Here is a 19,929-nt window from a genome sequence, read left to right on the forward strand (position 1 = left end):
AAACGTCAGAAAGCACTGATTCATTCATTCGGAATCGAAATATGGCCTTATTTGCAGCATGAATTCGATGAATTCGGAAAATAAGTTTAATTTGAATTTTAATAAACTAAACGTTCACCAAAAAACTTTAGTGAGGAAAGTTGAAAAAACGAACTACAAACATATTAACGCCAAACATTCGGTAGAATTTATAGAATATATATATATATATATATGGTTATAGTCTCTGTTGAATGATGCTTTCAATGGACGATGTTTGGTAGACATTGCTTACTAGTAGATTAGTAATTCCGTATTGCGATCCTCAGTTGAGAATGAATGCATGAATGCACGGTTCACAAAGGATTTTATTGTACTTATTTTAAATTGTTCCATGCATTTACTTAGCCCATTTAAACAAATATCTATATTTGTGGTTTTTACGTATATGATAGTTGTAAATCGTTGTTCGTCTTGCGTTACCAAAGCATCCAGATATGGTAATGAATTTTCACTTTCGTGCTCGACAGTGAAATTCAATTTTGATTAGATCAGAGTTGCTGGTTGAATTGTCCTGGATCATCGTATGCGATGAAGATATCGTCAACATATCTGGCATAAATGTTTGGGTTTAATTCCGGATTGTCTCTAAACTTTATGCTCTCAAGATGTCCTAAGAAGATGTCCTGTTCGCAAATTTCTTTAAACAAAGCAAAGTTATTTTTGGCAAAGTGAGTAATTTAGTTTGTGTCGTATTCTTCATCTTTGTTGTCATTTCATTGTTCTTCATTGTTATTGAAGTTAGTATCAAGACGTCAAGTTGGTAATGATGTAATCATTCATTGTTGGATATGTATATAAAATGAATATTTAACGTTTTTTAGGCAAATTCAAAAGACGTTCAGAGTCAAGAAGAAAACTTTCTATTATGCTTTTGTAGATCTAGAAAAAGTTTGAGATAAGGTAAGTGGTTTGATATTAAAGTGGGTTTACATCTACTCTTTATTATAGTAATGAAAATGATTAGTAGGGAGATCGGAAGTGGGTTGCCATCGGAAATATTATATGCTGATAACCTGATTTTTAGAATTAAAAGAAATGTCTCGGTTTGGAAAATATCCATGGAAAGAAATGGTTTCATGGTAAATGCTGGTAGAAGCAAAGTTATGTAGAACAGAGTGGATTCTGATACTCTTGAATGTGGTAATTCTCCTGTGCGATGTGTGGTAAAGGAGTCGGAGGAAATTTCATAATATGTGTAAAATGTGAATAGTGAATAATGGACGCACAAACGATGCAGTGATTTAAAAGGAGACCTCAAAAACAGCAAGGAATTTGCTTGTAAACAATGTTGGTTGAAAGATACCACTAAGCGAAATGGTGATACTAGGCACCTGGAAAATTTGTAATTTGAAAGAAGGGGTTCTTTTGTTAACTAGGTGATATACTAAGTAAGGAGGGTGAATTGGATAGAGCGGTTGAGAATAGAAGAATAGAATAAACGTAGGATGGGAAAAATTCAGAGAAATGACTTCAGTGCTGTGTTCTAGGTGGAAAGAATAGTTGTAAAAGAACACTAGTCTCCGAATACAAAATCATACTAATTTATTTTATAATAATATATTAAATAGAACTATAGATATTATTCCTCCTTGAAGGTTAAATCAACCCATAATAAATACCTACTCCACTAAATGCAATAAAACAACAGATATAAATATAATCAAATCAATAATTAATGAACTTCTCATTCAATATAAAACTCATACAATTATATATACTGATGGATCCCAAATAAATGTATCTACCATTGCTGCAGCTATTATAGGCAATCAACAATTACAACAGCATCTGCCGAATAATACACTTATCTTCACAGCAGAACTACGAGCCATAAATTCAGCTTTAGACAACTTAAAAAAAAACAACAAAAACTATGTTTTTGTGTCAGATTCCTTATCAGCTGTTATAGCTCTCAAACGAATTGAAATAAATAATGAGTTAATAAAAAATATAAAAATTAAAATATACAATTTAATACAATTATTATTATAAGAAAAAAGGCTTGGGCAATGCCCCTTGCCCAAAACTGAAATAACATAACAAAAATAAATCAGAACAAATTCCAATAAAAATTAAAGAGTCAATATTTAAGACAATTGTCAATGTTTGAAAAATATGCAAATTCCGAAAATTGATTATTACAGGTACGTACATTTGCAAATAATTCATAATAAACATCAGGCACAAGACAAACTAAAATAAAAATATAGAATTTTTTGCGTCACCATAAAATAAGTCTAGTTTAGTTTTAAAAATAACCAATGACGGAGCATTAACAATATCCTCTGGCAATGCATTCCATGGGCTAACAACTCGATTCGAGAAAAAATATTTCCTGTAATCTTTTCTGGCCAGTCGAGTACACAATCTGAGCTGATGACCCCTGGTGTTGACATCAGCCCTACCGCACAACTGAGGGCAAATCGCAGGGTCCACCATGCCGTGAAGCATTCTATAGACCAGGATTAAATCTCTTCTGATTCTGCGGTAATTAAGGGAAAGGAGGTTTAATTTCACCAACCTCAAACTGTATTCCAGATTTTTACAGGACTTTAGAATTTTGGTAGCTCTTCTCTGAACTTTTTCCAATTCATTTATTAGACCTTTTCTATATGGACACCAAACTTGAACAGCAAATTCCAGTCGTGAGCGAACCAACGATTTGTAGATACAGATGAAAGCTTTGTCAGACAGGCAACTAAAATTTTTTGATAGTATTTTTAACATGGAGTTTGATTTTTTTTATTTGACTCAAAACATGCTCTTTGAATTGGAGGCGATCATCCATTATCACACCCAGGTCAGATATACTCTTCACCCTTGGCAAGGCCTGAGCTACATCATCTGAATCAGTGATAAATATTCCCTTGACAAACATCTGCCTATTGTCAACAAACTGCATTTACTGACGTTAACCTTCAAACTCCATCTGTGGAACCACATCATTACATTATCCAAACAACCTTGCAACACCGCCTCATCCTGTGGAACAGATATTGAACCAAATATCTTTGCATCATATAAAGATATTGCATAAAAAGATATTGTTGTTAATTGAGTGAATGTCGTTGACGTAAATCACAAATAAAAGTGGACTGAGTACTCCTCCTTGGGGAACACCACTAGCAACAGGTTTAGCACTTGAAAGTTGGTCATTTACTCTAACACGAAATTAACTCTTTCCCTATCCATTTTATCCATTTTATTATCTTGTTCTGAACTTTATATATTTTTTAATTTGAACAACAGCCTAGAATAGGAAATTGTATCAAAAGCTTTCTCCAAATCTGTATAAACAATATCTGTATTCATACCTGCTTCCAATGACGCCGTTACCTCATCAACGAATTTCAATGTGATTGAACGAGACGGGAGGAACCCATATTGTTTTTATTTATTTATTTATTTTTTATTTATTTTACAAATTTGCTTACTATTACCACGTTGCGTGGATTTAATTTTACCTTTATCTAAAGTTTCCAAATCTAAGTTTAAAAGTTTTTTTCCACTTTTTATATCCTCAACATTATAAAATTCCTCGACAATATTCAGAAAACTTTAAATTTTCGAGTTTGTCAAAGTTATTCAACAAATAACAAACAATTTCAGAAACACGTGTAACTCGTTCGGCCGCCATAGCAAGAATGTCTGTCTATGAATAGATGGTTGCTTAAAAAATAATTTTTAATATGATCAGCTATAACTGATTCCATTATTTTGCAACATATTGGCGTTAGTGCAATTGGTCTGTAATTGGCTGCCAAATTTTTATTACCTTTTTTATGTAATGGTACCACCAGAGCTGTCTTCCAATCACTTGAAATATCACCCGTATTTAATGACCAATTAAACAGCTGAACAAGTAACTTGGATAACATATCTCTTGATTCAAACAAAATCCTAGGATGAACCCCGTCAGGACCAGGTGACTTGTTTCGATTGATTTTTTTTAAGTTTATCATTTACCATCATCTCATTAATAATCAACTCCTGCATACCACCTTCAGGAAGCAAAGGGCCATTAAAAGTACCGTCATCTGTAAATGGCAAATCTTTTACAAAAACTGACGCAAAGTAATCTGCTAAAATTTCAGCTATTTCTTTGTCACCCGAAACCAGCATGCCATCATGCTGCAAAGAACCAATCCCATCTTTGATAATCGTAACATTTCTCAATTGTTTCCAAAACTATTTCGGGTTTGATTTGAAACCCTTTGCAATTTCGTTCAAGCGTTGTTTATGTAAATCTTTTGTTATCTTTCTTATCCTGTCTTTCAACGACCTGAACAAATCCCAACAATTGCTGCCATATCTGTAAATTTGTTTCCATGAGACATGTTTCAGCTTTATTAACAAACGTAGTTCCGGAGTCATTTTAAACGTACACTTTTTACAGATTTGATTTTTCTTTGCAGTTAAACCAAGAATTAAATTTCTAAACGAGGTCCAAAGAGCTTCAACCGACGATCCAGAATGCAAATCAAGTAATGCGGGCAGAGCATTATTAAAATCGACATTTAAATTAGAATAATCTCCACTGTCGTAACAAAATTTTTTAATATCCGAATGTTTTACCGCATGGAAGCCACATACCTCCATAAAAAGAACAGAGTGGTCACCCGCTCCTACTGGTGCCAAACAGGATATGTTTTTGATGATATCCACATCAGTGATTACCAAGTCCAAAATGTGGGGCTGCTGTGTACCACGAGCTCTGGTGGGTTGATCAATATGCTGTTTCAAAAAATTATCATTGAAGAAATTTAAAAACATATTATCTATTCCTGCAGGTGGGCCTGTTGAACCTTGATAACCTCAATTGATATCCGGTAAATTAAAATCATCAAGTATAAGATGAAAACCAGGCAACTTTAAAAATTCATCAAGCAGCTGTAATAATAAAATATTGTTTAAGTCAGAGCTTCCATGACTACGATACAGAGACAAAACATTTAATTTTATTAGTTTCGAAGAGAGCTGAATACAGATATATTCGTGAAATGATGATGATAAAATTAATTCAGTGATGGGAAGATCATTACAGAAATAAACCAGCAAACCACGACTATCCTTGACAGCAAAACCTTTTGAAATTACCTGGTATCCATTTAATTGAAACTCAGATAGACTTGGTGGGATCTTGTAATATTTAGGATTAACTTCATTTAAAAAAATTAACTTGGGAGCACTTCTGCAAGAATCTAATAAAAACTTTGATTCCACAAATTTGTTTGTCAAAATATCCACATTTGCATACAAAATCATAAAATCATTGATTACTCTTTAGTTAATACTTGACTTGTTCCTAACTGAAAATTTTTCTTTCTACAGCATAAAAATCACCTGGAGATGGCCCTTTAAAAAAAAAAAAACAAATTTGTTGAAGATATACTATTTTTTTCAGATATTAATTTCTTGCATTCTTCTCTATCCTCTCTAATCAGGTCATGGGAAATTATAACTTTTTTGAAAGATGCATTATCTTTTAACTTGAAGCAACTTTCCAATATTTGGTTCTTTATAGAATAGCCGCTCAATTTAATTAAGAGTGGCCTGGGTCTTTGGCTTTCTCCAGCTAATTTACCCAATCTAAAGCAGTCTGATATCTCCTTGGTAATATCAGTTTCAGGTAGCAAAGCCTTAAAAAGGCCAGAAATTATCTCCTTATCTTTTTCTTTCGAGAAATGACTGTTTTCCACTAGATTGAAGACAATGATATTATTTTTTCTTGCATTCCTTTCTTTACAAATGTTAATTTTTGAATCAGTGGAAGCAACTGAATTGGCAACTGACTTAATGTCATTTGCCATTAAATCAACTTTTTTTGCAAAAAGATCAGACCATTTTTTAACATGCTCCACCTCAGCAAATTCACTTGAAGATAGGGCTCCCATTTACTTTTCGCAAAAAAAGGACAATTTTTACAAAAAATCTAAATTCAGTAAATACTAATAACAATGGAAACTTCTTTTATTCAACTTCAAAATTTAAAACCAGATTCAGATATATGTATATGTGTGTGTGTGTATATATATATGTGTGTCTCTATAATTCGGCGGTAGGTTCTCTTTTATACATATTTTGTTGAAATCGATCGCTGTTATTAAATTATTTCTTTTCTTTTTTAGATTTTCCAACTTTCGAATTAGTTTTTTATGTTCGTATTCGTAATCTAGGTTTGAAATTTCAAACTTACTTTGTTTAGATATCTATATAACTACGGAAAAATTAGTTATAAAATTAACCTTGAAAATGATGTAATATCATCGAAACGTCGGGAAATAAAATTGTTAAAAATAACTTTAGGAAACTTAATACACGACCTAGATTACGAACATAAAAAACTAATTCGAAAGTTGAAAACCTAAAAAAGAAAAGAAATAATTTAATAACAGCGATCGATTTCAACAAAATATATATATATATATATATATATATATAGGGATACTGGGATATAGGGATAGGACAGTATATATATATATATATATATATATATATATACTGTCGGAAATTTTAAAATAAATGATAAGGAGATTTTCAAATTATGACTAAGCCCCACGTTGGGCGCTAATTGTCGGAAAATTTATAAATGAAAACAATTAAATCAACTGGTGGTGTGAGATAATCTCCTCCTCTATCTTTCCCAGGGAATTTTTTTATGGTCCGACAATAATTTTTGTGTATATTTTTAACGTGAGTTCGACCAGTCCTGTGTGGCACTGGGCTTTTTCGAATTATATGATTTTACTGAGTAACACACGAACGCGTAAAGAAAAATATTCGATAACAATTTTATTAATCGACGGAAGTAAATAAAAGGGAATTGAACTAATGAACTCTATAATAATGTAAATGTCAATGAACAAACTGGAATACAGGAATTAGAACTTCTTCTTGTTGGGTCTTCGACTTGGGATATGTTTCTTGGCGTTTAATCGTACAACCTCGACGTGTGTAACCGATAGCAATGTCGATACAACTCCAAGAAATAAATAAAAATGAATGCAAAAAAAATCACAAAACTCGGAGCCTATGGAAATTGCAAGCTGCGTGTGAAACTATACCAATGAGTATAGAATCCAGCAAAGAACCCTAGGTCGACAAATAGCACAAGAAACAAAACAACGAGGCGGATTCGTTTTTACAGAACCCAAGGCCTGTTTTCACTGGGCCTGTCTGTGAGTCGGTCGGCTTTCGCACAACCCTGGCCTGTTTTCACTGGGCCGTCGAGTCTGATCGGCTTTCGCACGACCAAGGGCCTGTTTTCACTGAGCCTGTCCATCAGTTGGTCGGCTTTCGCACAACCCTGGCCTGTTTTCACTGGGCCGTCGAGTCTGGTCGGCTCTCGCACAACCAACACAAAACAACAAGATTCAGAACAACACTGGAAACAAATTGTGTGACTTTAGTACGCGTGCGAAACTATGCCAATGAGCATAGAGTCTCGTACCAAATCCACTTTTGAGAACTTAAGACGTTTCTGAAACTATGCCAATGAGCATAGAATCACGCATTAAGTCTCTTAGATACCAGAATAGGCACTGATTACTCGAAGCTGCCTAACTGGTGAACCCAAGGCTGACTCTTTTTGAGAACTTAAGACGTTTCTGAAACTATGCCAATGAGCATAGAATCACGTATTAAGTCTCTTAGGGACCAGAATAGGCACTGATTACTCGAAGCTGCCTCACTAGTCAACCCAGTCTTTTAGTCTTTTCACACCCTTCCTTATCAAAGCAAAATTAGATTTTGTTTCGGGTGTTTTAAAAACATAAAAATTTCCAAGGTATGTCCAATTAATAAAAAAAAACTACTAATTAAATAATTTGTAATAATTTATGACGTCATCTAAATTGCAAAACAAAAAAAAATCGTCGTCACCTATCGAGTAAATTAACTTGCACCATGCCCCCTATCGAGTGAATAAATTTCGCGTTGAAAATTTTGCAGTATTTTTAGTCAGTATTATTTCATAATTCTGACAATATATATATATATATATATATATATATATATATATATAATAAAAATACTAGCGTTCCTTCCTTGTAGTACTCAATCTATACGACAGTTTCTCAATTTTTTGTATAAGTCTCTGATCTCCGGCATACTACTGAAATCAACCAACATACTTATCCTTTGATTGTATTTGCTTAATTAAGTCATCGTTTTTTAACAAGTAAGTGTACATTTCAGAGCATGTTAAAGAATAATTAAACTTTACCTGTAGTAAACTTTTAACAGTATCAATTTTTAGGCAGTTTCTATCATCAGTCCATTGTTTTTTACATAATGAAAAAATTCGCTCAACAGCAGCATTCGAGGTAGGAATGGCAAAAATTGTGTATACCAATTTCTTCAAATCTGAAAACAGTTCGTTTTGAAACAGAACATTTTTTATCAATGGGCAATTCGTGGAAACTATCTTTTGAATCTTTCAATAGTGAAATTAGAAGACTCGTTTCATCAAACAGAGAATCTTTCATAGAAATTTCTGGCATTAGAAACTCTGCAGATTTTCGAATATCGTCATACGAAATTGTATCGACAGATTTCAGCATTAACCACTTAGAAGAAGACAGATAAACAGTAATCCTGAACCACTTCTGAATGTAATCAACAGATGTCGAATGAAATGTTGAAAACTCCTTTTCTATGCAATTAGCCAAATTAGAATCCTCTAATGATTGCAACTTTGATTGAGTCATGGCACCAAAAAAATTTTTCTGCATCCTGTCAGTGAGTTTTTGTGACAGATTTTCGACAGATTCCATCATTTCAGGAAGCACAAGGTCTTTTTTTTCAAGTATCAGCAAAGTTTGCTGAAACAGCTGCAATGAGCTCTGTAGAAACCAGAAGTAGATTTCATTTGAATCATCAGAGAATAAATTTTCCGGAACCTTTGGAATGTCATCCGTTGATAGAACTAGTGATTTTAAGCCACCCCATAACTGTAAAATTCGTTCAATCAATGGAAGAAGGCTTAACCATCGTGTGCGAGTATGAGTTGGAAATTTAGCATATTGAATTTCCATAAATTTACAAAATTCTTTAAATTTTTCATGTCGCAGCGTGGATCCATTGAAATAGCTTAAGATTTTGAACAGCAACGATTCAATGTCAAGTAAAAACCTTTCACAGGATTTTTTAGCTGCATTATGGAGAATGTGAGCTGGACAGGCTACAGCAATCAGTTTTGATTGAATGTTTTTCAATTTGGCAAAAACGTTATTTTGACCATTCTGTTTTGCTCCACCAAAGTTTACATTAGCGTTGTCAGCACTGAACGCTACCAAATTATTAGGGCTCAATTTGAATCTGTCAAGTACAGTCATTACATATTTGAAAATCAATTCTGACGTTTCTCCTGGAAAATTTGAAAACTCTAACAATTTAACTTTCAATCCTTCATGCGAAAAATACCGAATAATGATAGGGAATGTTTTGATTTCTTTAAAATTTGACGAGTCGGTTGCAATAGAAAACGGCTCGCTGCTCAATTCAGACAAAAGATTCTCAATTGATTTCGGAGCCAATATTCTTGAAATGATTGTCTGCGTTTTTGTTTGAGCAGATGAAAATTTCCGACCAGTTTCCGATTCAGCGAAAACAGTTGAAATTAAACGATTTGTACAATCTGCAGCTTTAAACGATAACGAGTGAAAAGCGACATGATATGCAAATGCTCCTTCTGCTGCAGCAGTTTTTCTAGATGTGGGCAAACTATTACTATGAAAAAATGTTGATATTCCGACAGTAGACTTTTTAATTTTCACGTTGTTTTTGTGAACTTCTTTTTCAAAATGTTGTTTAATAGATGAAACGCCTGCGTTCGCAATACTAACATCAGTTGAACAATATTCGCAAAAGGCATAATTTTCATCTTTTTTACTTTTTTTAATCCCTGGAAAGTCAGTTGAAAACTGTTCACGATAAACGCTTTTTCTTTTTGACATCGTTAATTTTATAATTTAAATTAGTTTTATTTATTAATTTATTTGATAAAATTAAAAAAATTTAGATTAAAAAAAGTGGCTGTATAATATAAACGTCACGCGAAGAAGAGAACGCGCTCCACGCACAGCGAAGTTAGATGGACATGAAATTATAAATAGTATTGTTATAGAAGTTATTTCGAACCATGGAATTTTAATCTATAGATTGGACAGAACATAAGCATTATATACCTGAAAACAATTATTAAGAGCAGCATTATGATTTATGATGTATAAATAATTATTTTATTTTTTTTAATTATTTTAAGCATTATGATTATTGATTTATATTTATGATGTGATGTTGTATTGATATTTTCAGACTTAATAATGAAAAAAATGACAAAAAAGGACACATTTTAAAAAAAAGGACAAAATTAAAGAAATTGAAGAACAGATTTTAAAAAGGACACCAATGCAAAAAAAAGGACTTAACAAAAGAAGTTAAGTCATTTGTTGCCTTAATAATCCTTACAAGATATAGGAATTGTAAGCAATGAAGAGGCGAATGTATTGGCATTGAAATCACACCAAAATCCGATTACAAATATACCAATCCGCATTCTGACTTGAAACCGCACATAACAAAATATGTGATGTCGTTATGGCTAACCAATTGGAATAAATCAAAAACTCAACTTCAACATATATATCCTTCAATTGAAACTATAAATGAAACATCAATTAACATCAGATATATAATAAGCAAAATTAATAGGATCATGATCAGACACACATACCTCACTCATTATTGATTGATTGATTGATTGATTATTATAAAATAAATAAAACAGAAATTCCAACTTGTCAATATTCCAATAGTAAATTAACCATAAAACATATATTTAAATGCGATAAAACTAAAATAAAAAGAATGTTGCTTTCTCTTACAGATGATCTAATTGATAATTTAAAATCAAAAGGAAATATTTCTTCTTTAATAAAATATCTGAAAGATATAACCCATAAAACGATTCTTTTTAGGACTTTAATTAAAAAAACTGCTCACAATGAAAAAGGGACATTGGTTTTTCTTAGATTTGCCACTGCATATATTTTTTTCGACATTTTTTACATTAAAATATAGTTTTTATACATGAAAACCCTGTTTGAAATAGAAAAATTGACAAAAACGTTTTCTCGATCCATCCTTGTGTGTATCTTTATTGGTGTATATGCGTTGGCTCAAACAAGTTTTAAGAATTTCTGACTAGAATCTTAATGACCTTAATGACCTTACACCTATTAATGGGAAAAACTTTAAATTATTGATAATGTGCAAGACAAGCATTTGAGTTGTTCGCTGTGGGAGATAAGAAGGAGGATTATTCAGGTCGTGTGCATTGCGATGACGACAGCGTTACGTATGCGTGTTGTGTTTCTTATAAATTATTCAGGCTGTCGGATGGCATTTAAATTTATATTTTATTTTCTCTTGTTCATTTTGTTTCTTTCTTTTAGCGTCACTTCCTGTCTACGTAATAGGAAAGCTCAATTTTGTTTGTAATGATTTATTTGGATTCGCAAATAAGAGTTAACATTTTATATTTGCAATTATTGTCCAATTATAATATTTTTACATCAATTAATTTTTTGCGTTATTTTAGCAGCTAAAAGATTTTCAACTAGTTTTTAGCTACATTCCTGCTTCTCTCGTCCCCTCCGGTTTAAATGAGACAAGCTGATTTTAGAATATTGGACAAAGTTTATATCTAAAAACCACAAATTATTTTTGCATAATAATTTGGTGGTCCCTTTTAATTTTTTCCTTATTTGGAAAAAAATCATGTTTGGTAGGTGTGACTCTTGAAGTTGGTAACAAAAGGGAACAATGGCCGTTATGAGCATTATGACATAGAAAAACATCGTTTTACATAGAAAATCCACCAAAAACTGACGTGACAAGCCAAAAAAATTCAGCAGCATAATTTTAGCCACACTGCCTACAAATTTAACAAATTTTGCTAGTTTCTTGGCTTCTTCGTCAAATTTTAAACATTTTTTAAATTTTGTACCTCCATTCAAAGTTGTATAGATCCACCACCGAACGGGAATGGAGCATAAGGTGAAATTTGGAACAGAACAGTGGCGGATTTTAGGGGGCCCCCCGTTATTATCAGTTCAATTCAAGACAGCGTTAAATTATAAAAAAAATTTTGAGGTCGACTCTTTTTAATAATAAAAAAATAACAGCAGCTAATTTATTTTATAAATTTGATACAAGTTTATTGTATATTCTATAACTGATTTATTTTATAAATTTGATACAAGTTTATTTTAGAATATATTTCATATTTTAAGCTTAAATAGTGTTTTGCGGCACAAAATAAAAATAATTCATGTTTTCTTAGTATATTTCTTTTATTGAAAACTAATATCAACAAAAAGTAAATAAAAAAATATTATAGTCTTTACTTATTTAGACTTTTCATAATTTTATGTTTTGTTCGCAGTTCACATTTTATTCCATTTACGATTTGGCGCGTCTTATATTATTTTTTTGTGTTTCATAAAATCAGTTTGCATTTGAATTCGTTTTAAAATTTAAAAAAATGGTCTTTTAAAAAATGTTGTATTTTAAACTTTTTTCAACCGACTCCGGCAAAAGAAACAGAAGCAGTGCGATGATCTCAATACAGTTGAGGCCGTTAATGCCATTAACTTAATGGTAATACCTAGATATTTCAATAATTGCATATGAAATAATTTTGTATTTTCAACTAAAAAAATTAGCAATAAGCTGAATGATAAAAACATTTTTTTGGGTTAGGGTTAATGCGAAAATTGCTTAACTGTATTAGTGAAACTATTAAACTTTGTGGAAGACAAAATTTTTCTTTGCGTGGACACCGGGATGACGGTGCGTTAGATCTAAAATCTGATAACAATCAGGGGAATTTCAGAGCACTATTAAAATACAGTACTGAATGTACAAAATTCGCCACTGAATGTATATGTTTATGCGTATACATTCAGTGGCGGATCTTGGGGTAAGGCCGGAGAGTCCATCAACCAGTTGTGAGCAGTATATTTATTAAAAGAACTCAGATTTTGCATAGAAACACCATTTTATATCAAAAAAGTTCGCCAGCCTAATTTTGGTCACGCTACCAAAAATCTTGGCCCCCTGTCCAAATTTGAAAAAAATATAAACTTTTAAACATTTTTTAAATTTTGCCCCCCCCTCCCCGTCGAAGTTGTCTAAATCCGCCACAGGAACAGAAACTTTAAGACATTACTTGCACGACAAATTCCTACAGAGGCTGGGCATTTGTTAAAGTAAAAATTGTGATTGATTTATTAAGATAATTTTCTTGTGGACAATTACTCTAGTGACAACTGTTATGAGCAGTGACCCCCGATTGAAAGTTTTTTATGGGCATCAATCATTGATATTTTATTACACTTTGTTGCATTTTTTAATTTAATGTAAAAATTATTTGTTAATTACGTGAGCTAATATCGATTTACTGTCTGTTAAAGCCTCCTACAAGGTCATACTTTACTGAGTTGAAAAATTTTCATAAGGAATTTTTAGCAAACTATTCGATAATTGTTAATGCGTTGAATCTAAAATATTTTGTCCAACTTGCTAACAAAATATAATGACTTTTTTATCGATCAAAACAAAATTTACAATGCTTTTTGTGCTTGTGCTATATCGGTTAGTTAACGCCCGTGTTTACTACCTACTGTTATTGAGGATTCAACGGTAACTAACAAATGAATGTTACCATTTTGACAAAAAGTTTGTAAAAAGTTTGTAAAATAAGTTTCAATTGGATAAGTTAAGTTTAGTTCAAAAATACGAATGATTTTACAAGCTATAAAATGATTAACAAATAAATTTTGAAATCCATCCCCAGTAAAAAATGATTGGTTATTTACGCCTACCTGACTGGTTTATAACGACAGCAATATCTGTTTAAGTAACAAATATGTATGCATATGCCTTTCGTACATGTCAATTATGTGCATTATTTCAATTCCATTCACATAAAGCGCACATAAACACAAATACACTCTAGCTCACTGAAATACGTGCCCTATGAAACGTATCAACGGGGAGAGGATAATAAAACTAACCAAGCATAGACTGCTTATTTACGCTAACTCGTCCCAACTATTTTTTCCATTGTTTGCTCGACAAAGTGCGTATGCCAATTGGATTTATGGCACATCTGAACACAATAGCGTCACTATGTGCCAAATAACGTGCGATCGCTTGCAGTTATATTCACTGTTCTATCGTTCAAATAAATAAATAAATGTATGCACAATAGAATGCCGTGCATGAAAATATGAGCAACTCACGGTAGGAGTAATTGAAAAAGGAAATACGGACTAAATGATTTAATGTTATAACGGCTAAAAAAAATGGATGTATTATTTATGATGTTTAATATTCTGATTAATTTATTAATCAATCAATTAATAAGAAAGTGTAATATAAATATTATTATTATAATTATTTAAATATGTTCTCTGTATTCTACAGTGAGAATGGGAGGATCTTACATTTTATATTTAATTTTTAATTACATTAAATTTTAGCTTCATTCGTTTTAAATATGTTTTAGTTTATTTTATTTTATCCGACAATAAAAGAGTGTTTCCATATTGCGACAGAAACAACGAGGAAACTTTATTTTGATAAACTAATGATTTCTATTTGTACTACTCTTTTGAATAAATGACGAGCGATATAGATTATTATTGAATTATTTTACCTATTTCATTTTAAAACATTTTTATTTTGCCATGTTTTATTTTTTTTCTTTTGGTCACTTGTCAACAAAAACAGTGTTCTCACTCTCATTATTATTATCTGAACAACATTTGTATTTCTCCGGTTATTATATTGGATATTCTCACAGCCGCCCTCTTACAATATAAAGAAAAAGTATTATAAATTAAATTCCATCAAATTTTAATACAACAACTCTCAACTAAACTTGAATAAAGACATAGAATTTTGTCATCTTCATCCAAAGATCGTCGTAATTCTGAGATATCGACCAACAAAATGAGAAAACGGAATTTTTATCACGTTAGTTATGTGCTAAATTGTGATGCGTCCGATCATTTGAAATCTTTTAATATTGTGACTATTGCTTTCATAGGCGCCAACTTAGGTGAGCCAAAGCACTTTCCGCCTCCCAACAATTTTTCAAGAGGACGAAGTATCATTTTACCTCCTTTATAATTTTGACTTAAAAATACACTTTTCAGAAGCATAAGTGTTCATTCCATTTTATTTTAAATTTGTATTTATTCGCAATAAGTGGACGTGGACACCTTTATTTTTGTTTTGTTTGAATGTTCGTCTTGAACAAATAAGTAAAGCGTTCAATCAGTAGCCCATTTTTTAAAACGTTTTTGCAATTCTTTGTGAAAAGAAATTTATTGGATTTAATTGACGGAAGTGTAGCCTCACGTTACTATAACAACAAAGCGTTGAGTTCGATTTAAAAGTGACGGCATATTGTTTTGTACATTTTTTTATCGTTTTATTTTTTTAGCATTGAAATACTCTGTTAACGGATAAAGATGAGTGCTTCTAATAAAAAAATCAAACTAAACTATAAAGAAAGAGTTTGCAAAAGTTTACTAAAATTATTTTGCCTCCAAATAATTTTATAAATTTAGCGCTTATGCTAACGCAAATACTGACATCGTTTCGTCAAAACAGAATTTGTCGTATCAGAGAGGAGATTTGGCAGCAACCGTAAAAGTTGATCAAATTATTAACTTTCGAGAAAATGGTTGAAAAAACGCTTTATAAATATTTTTAATAATAATGATTATTACGATTGTAATCATCTTTAAGAAAGGATGTTAATGTTAACTTTAGTTACATTCAATATTTAAATGAATAAATTTAGTTAATATTATTTAAAAACAACTTTGAGAAACCACCATTCATTCATTCCACTCAGTGTTACGTTGTAACTGCTTGCTGGAAGGAATAAAATAATAAAATGGAAATGCTTCAAGTCGCTGGACCATAATAAGAATTGGATGTTTATGGTGCCTGCTAACATTACTTGAGAGTCAAAGATGCAATGCAGCGTGCACACTTAAAATATTTACATAAAACATTAAATAAACAGAATTAACAAAAAATTAAATATTTAGTTATTTAATTGAAAAACATTTTATTTCAGGAAAGAATGAATTACTAACCACCAAGGTTGTTAACGATATTTCCGAAAAGTACCTATCGGTCATACCGATAGCAAACCGCGCTCAAAAAATATCGTCGCTGCCGATACCGATACAAATTTTCAGAAGTATTGCGGATATTAATAGTAATATTTTAATCGATACATAACGAATACCTGGCCGAAAAAATTGCCTTTAGAAATTTGAATTTAGTTTTGGTGAGAATAGAGAAATTAAAAACCATGAAATTGAAAAATCATTTATCATTTCGCTAAATGATGTTGCGACATTATCAACCCTTTTAACTAAATAAATTGTTAAGCAAATAATGAAACGTTCACAGTTGAAATCACTTAACATAAACTTCGCTATTTGATGATTGAGTTATTCATCCGGACAACTTTTCAAGCCTCACTTGTTGAATTTTCCATTTAGCCAAATTGTAAGATTTTGTGTAACTGTCGAGTTCAGATTAAATATTTTAAATTCATATTAGTGAGTTATTTTAATACGAGAAACGTGCCATGTTTCATATTGTGATTGCGCGTTGACATCGTTCGAACGCAGACTATATAAAAATCAGAGATTATGATACGTCTCTTGAGAGATACTTATTTTGCGATTTTTACGGTTAACGAAATAATAAATACACCCAAATACATATATTATTGCATAAATAAATGCAGGCATGTACTCGATATGTAGGTCTGATATAATAAATAACTTTCCTAACTATAAAATTATAATGTGCATTGAAGGCAAAATTCTTTCCAATAAATTGAGGTGATAATTTTTCTTCTATATGTTGATGCAGTTTTTATGTTAAAATTTTTGTTTTCTGGTTCTACTTCACGGTATCAACATTTGCAGTCATAATGTCACACGCATGTTACATCGAAATTACAAAATATGAAATAAAAATTTAAAGAAATATCTAAAATCAGGTAAATTAAGAAAACAGTTGCAACCGTTGCGTCGTGTTGAATTACTTTTTAAGAAGGTGAAAAATACAAAATGAACAAAAACTTTTAACATAATGAAAACCTCTTTCAGAAAAATAAATAAATGATTATATATATGTATATATATAAATATGTATATATATATTTATATATAAGCAGTTGCAAACAGTTTACAATTTTCAACATTGTTTTTTTGCCTTCTCTATGAAAACAACAACTTTACCATTTAGAATTTCATTAATAAGCAGGCTGGTAACTCCACCCGCTGACTTAACTGGTCGGGTTTGGCCTACATCCGAAGTAGTACACCAGTTTTCCATTGTCCATTCGATGCATTTTTATGCTGAAAGTCGCTTCTCTTAACATGCGCTATAATCCATTTATCCTAGCGGCTTCTAATTGGAGCACCAAACTACCCTTTTGTTGGGTTGCTGACTGGAAATAAGTGGTTTTTTTTAATTTTGAAAATTGTAAATATCCATCTGTTTTTTGAAGATGAAACATACCGAGTGTTTTTATATGAAATATATACAAATCTATTGAATATGGTTGTCACAAGTAGTAACAAAGAATGTTAAAAATATAAAAGTTTTTTCATGTAATTTAAAAGATTAAATATAAAATTTCTGAAAATTTGATTTTTCCTTCCTACCTTCTTTCCGTATTTACAGCACTTTAGTCGCCACTTTGGTGCTATTATGTGCCTCATCTGATTTCTTTTCTACAACTGTTGCCGCAATTATTTTCTAGAGTTTGGAATTTTTTGAGTTGATAAGTTTTTTATACATTTTCGTAATAATTCAATTTTTTAAGGAAGTTTATCAGTTGCCGGATTGTAAAATTCTGGAAGTTTGGCATTAAAATTGAGTTTATTATAATTTTATTTAAAACCGGTCCCGGTTTCAGTTGGAAATTTCATAGCTCATGAAGTCTTGAGAGTAGTTTTTCTTTACAACGTTAGCCTAAACATGTTTCATATTGGATTGGATGGTAAAAGACATTTGTTCTAGGAACCATATCTCTTTTCATAGCTTTCAATTTTTTCATCATTTGAAGTGTTTAGTCTAACATTTGATTTTTTTTGTCATCAGTCAGTGATTAATCTCACACAATTAATCAAGTGATTATCACCAAAAGCTTATAGTAGTTACAAGTCAATCGAATATAAAATAAAAATCTTAATTATCTCGAGTTATGAAATTTTGTGTGCGTGTTTTGTTGTTTTGTGTAACGGGTTTTGGATGTTTTTTCTTCATGCAGACGTGGTTTACATTAAGGCTGTTGAAGGTTTTCTTTTGTTTTATGTGTTTTTCTTTGTGTACAAGCCGTTGTCTCTTTAATTATTCATCGTTCTTTACGTCTTAAAGTATTCTTTTGCTTTTTTGCTTCTTCTACTTGAACTAGCGTTTGCGTTTACGTTATCATGTTACGTTCTCCTTCATTGTGAAATAAAAACAAAAACACATTAATAACATAACAATTTCCATTTGGTGGTGAAATCTATTTTTTTAAATAATTTTCAAGCATGTTACATCGCGTTTATTAAATTGTACTTTATATGAATAATTTTGCGAATTGCATGTGCCAACATTGTGATAACACACAATGTAAAAATAAAGAAATAACAAGAAACAAAAATATTATATAAATAGTTAATCATTACCGTAGTCGTATCAAACAAAATTTTAGGCAGTTCTAAAATGAGCATAACCACAAAAGACTTTCATTCAATGTTTAAAATTTAGTTGTTCATGACGTGATGAAAAATAATTTCGCACATATTATGTATATACAATCCTACCCACTGAAGATATTTTGTTGCATCTATAATAAAAATATTAAGTCCATTTACAAATGTATACACCAAACCTACTGGCGATGTACCAAAGGAACATATAATCCTTTAAGATTATAAACATTATAACGCATTATTATTTTAACAGTACCTATCATTGTTTTTAGTTGAATTTGTAATATTTATAAAAAAGTATATATATATATATATATATATATATATATATATGTATATTAGGGTGGAGCGAATTTATACATAAAAAAATTTTTTTCTTCTTTTTACTTTTCCTGGGGTTGGGAAATATGTCTTTTATCGAGTTATTTCAATGTGTAAATTTTGAATTTTATTGAACATTGTTTTGAGGTTCCTCTCGGCTGGAGACTGTTTATGAATTGCATTTCAAAAGTAAACAAAACAATATCATCAAATTAAACATGTTATTAACTCAAATAAATCATTTAAATCTTGAAAAACAAAACATTAGTGTTTACTAGTTCACATCAAAGACTTAAATAATGAAGTGTTTTTTAGTTTCAAATTTTGGTATATCATTTTGAGGTGCAAGTTTAGTACGAATAAAGCCATCTCTTGCTTTTTCTCCACAAACTGAAAGTGACGCTTCTGTAACTAATTTTATCATTCTTTCTACTGCCTGAGTATGGTAAGGCAACTTCAAAAATTCAATGTTATTAGGAATATCCATTATCATCTGTTCTAAAGCTTCAGTTGTGATATCTTTTGTAAGGGGTGGCTCTGTGATCTCGGTTGCATGCCAATCGATCATGTCGTAATAGTTGATCGCATCAAAGTTTAGCTTTGGAACTTTGAAGACTCGAACAGTATTTAGAGTGGCATCATTAGCTCTGCATTTTAATATCCGCCTTAAAGCTAATTCCCTTATGTGCTTTTGTTCATCAGCCAACATCGATAACAGAATATTTTCCGGGTGAGCAAAATAAGCATTTCTTTG

General features: G+C 31.2%; 1 protein-coding gene across 1 annotated transcript; it reads right to left on the reverse strand.

The window, feature by feature from the left end:
* Nucleotides 1–19,467: 19,467 nt before the first annotated feature.
* On the reverse strand, nucleotides 19,468–19,884 carry HELRODRAFT_169259 (hypothetical protein; the record flags this gene model as incomplete). The annotated part of the gene is made up of 1 exon (XM_009015100.1): nucleotides 19,468–19,884. The coding sequence occupies one exon, from the start codon at nucleotides 19,882–19,884 to the stop codon at nucleotides 19,468–19,470; it is 417 nt and encodes a 138-aa protein (XP_009013348.1).
* Nucleotides 19,885–19,929: the final 45 nt, after the last annotated feature.

This window comes from Helobdella robusta, assembly GCF_000326865.2.
Source record: "Helobdella robusta unplaced genomic scaffold HELROscaffold_15, whole genome shotgun sequence".
In the NCBI taxonomy this organism is placed as follows: domain Eukaryota; kingdom Metazoa; phylum Annelida; class Clitellata; order Rhynchobdellida; family Glossiphoniidae; genus Helobdella; species Helobdella robusta.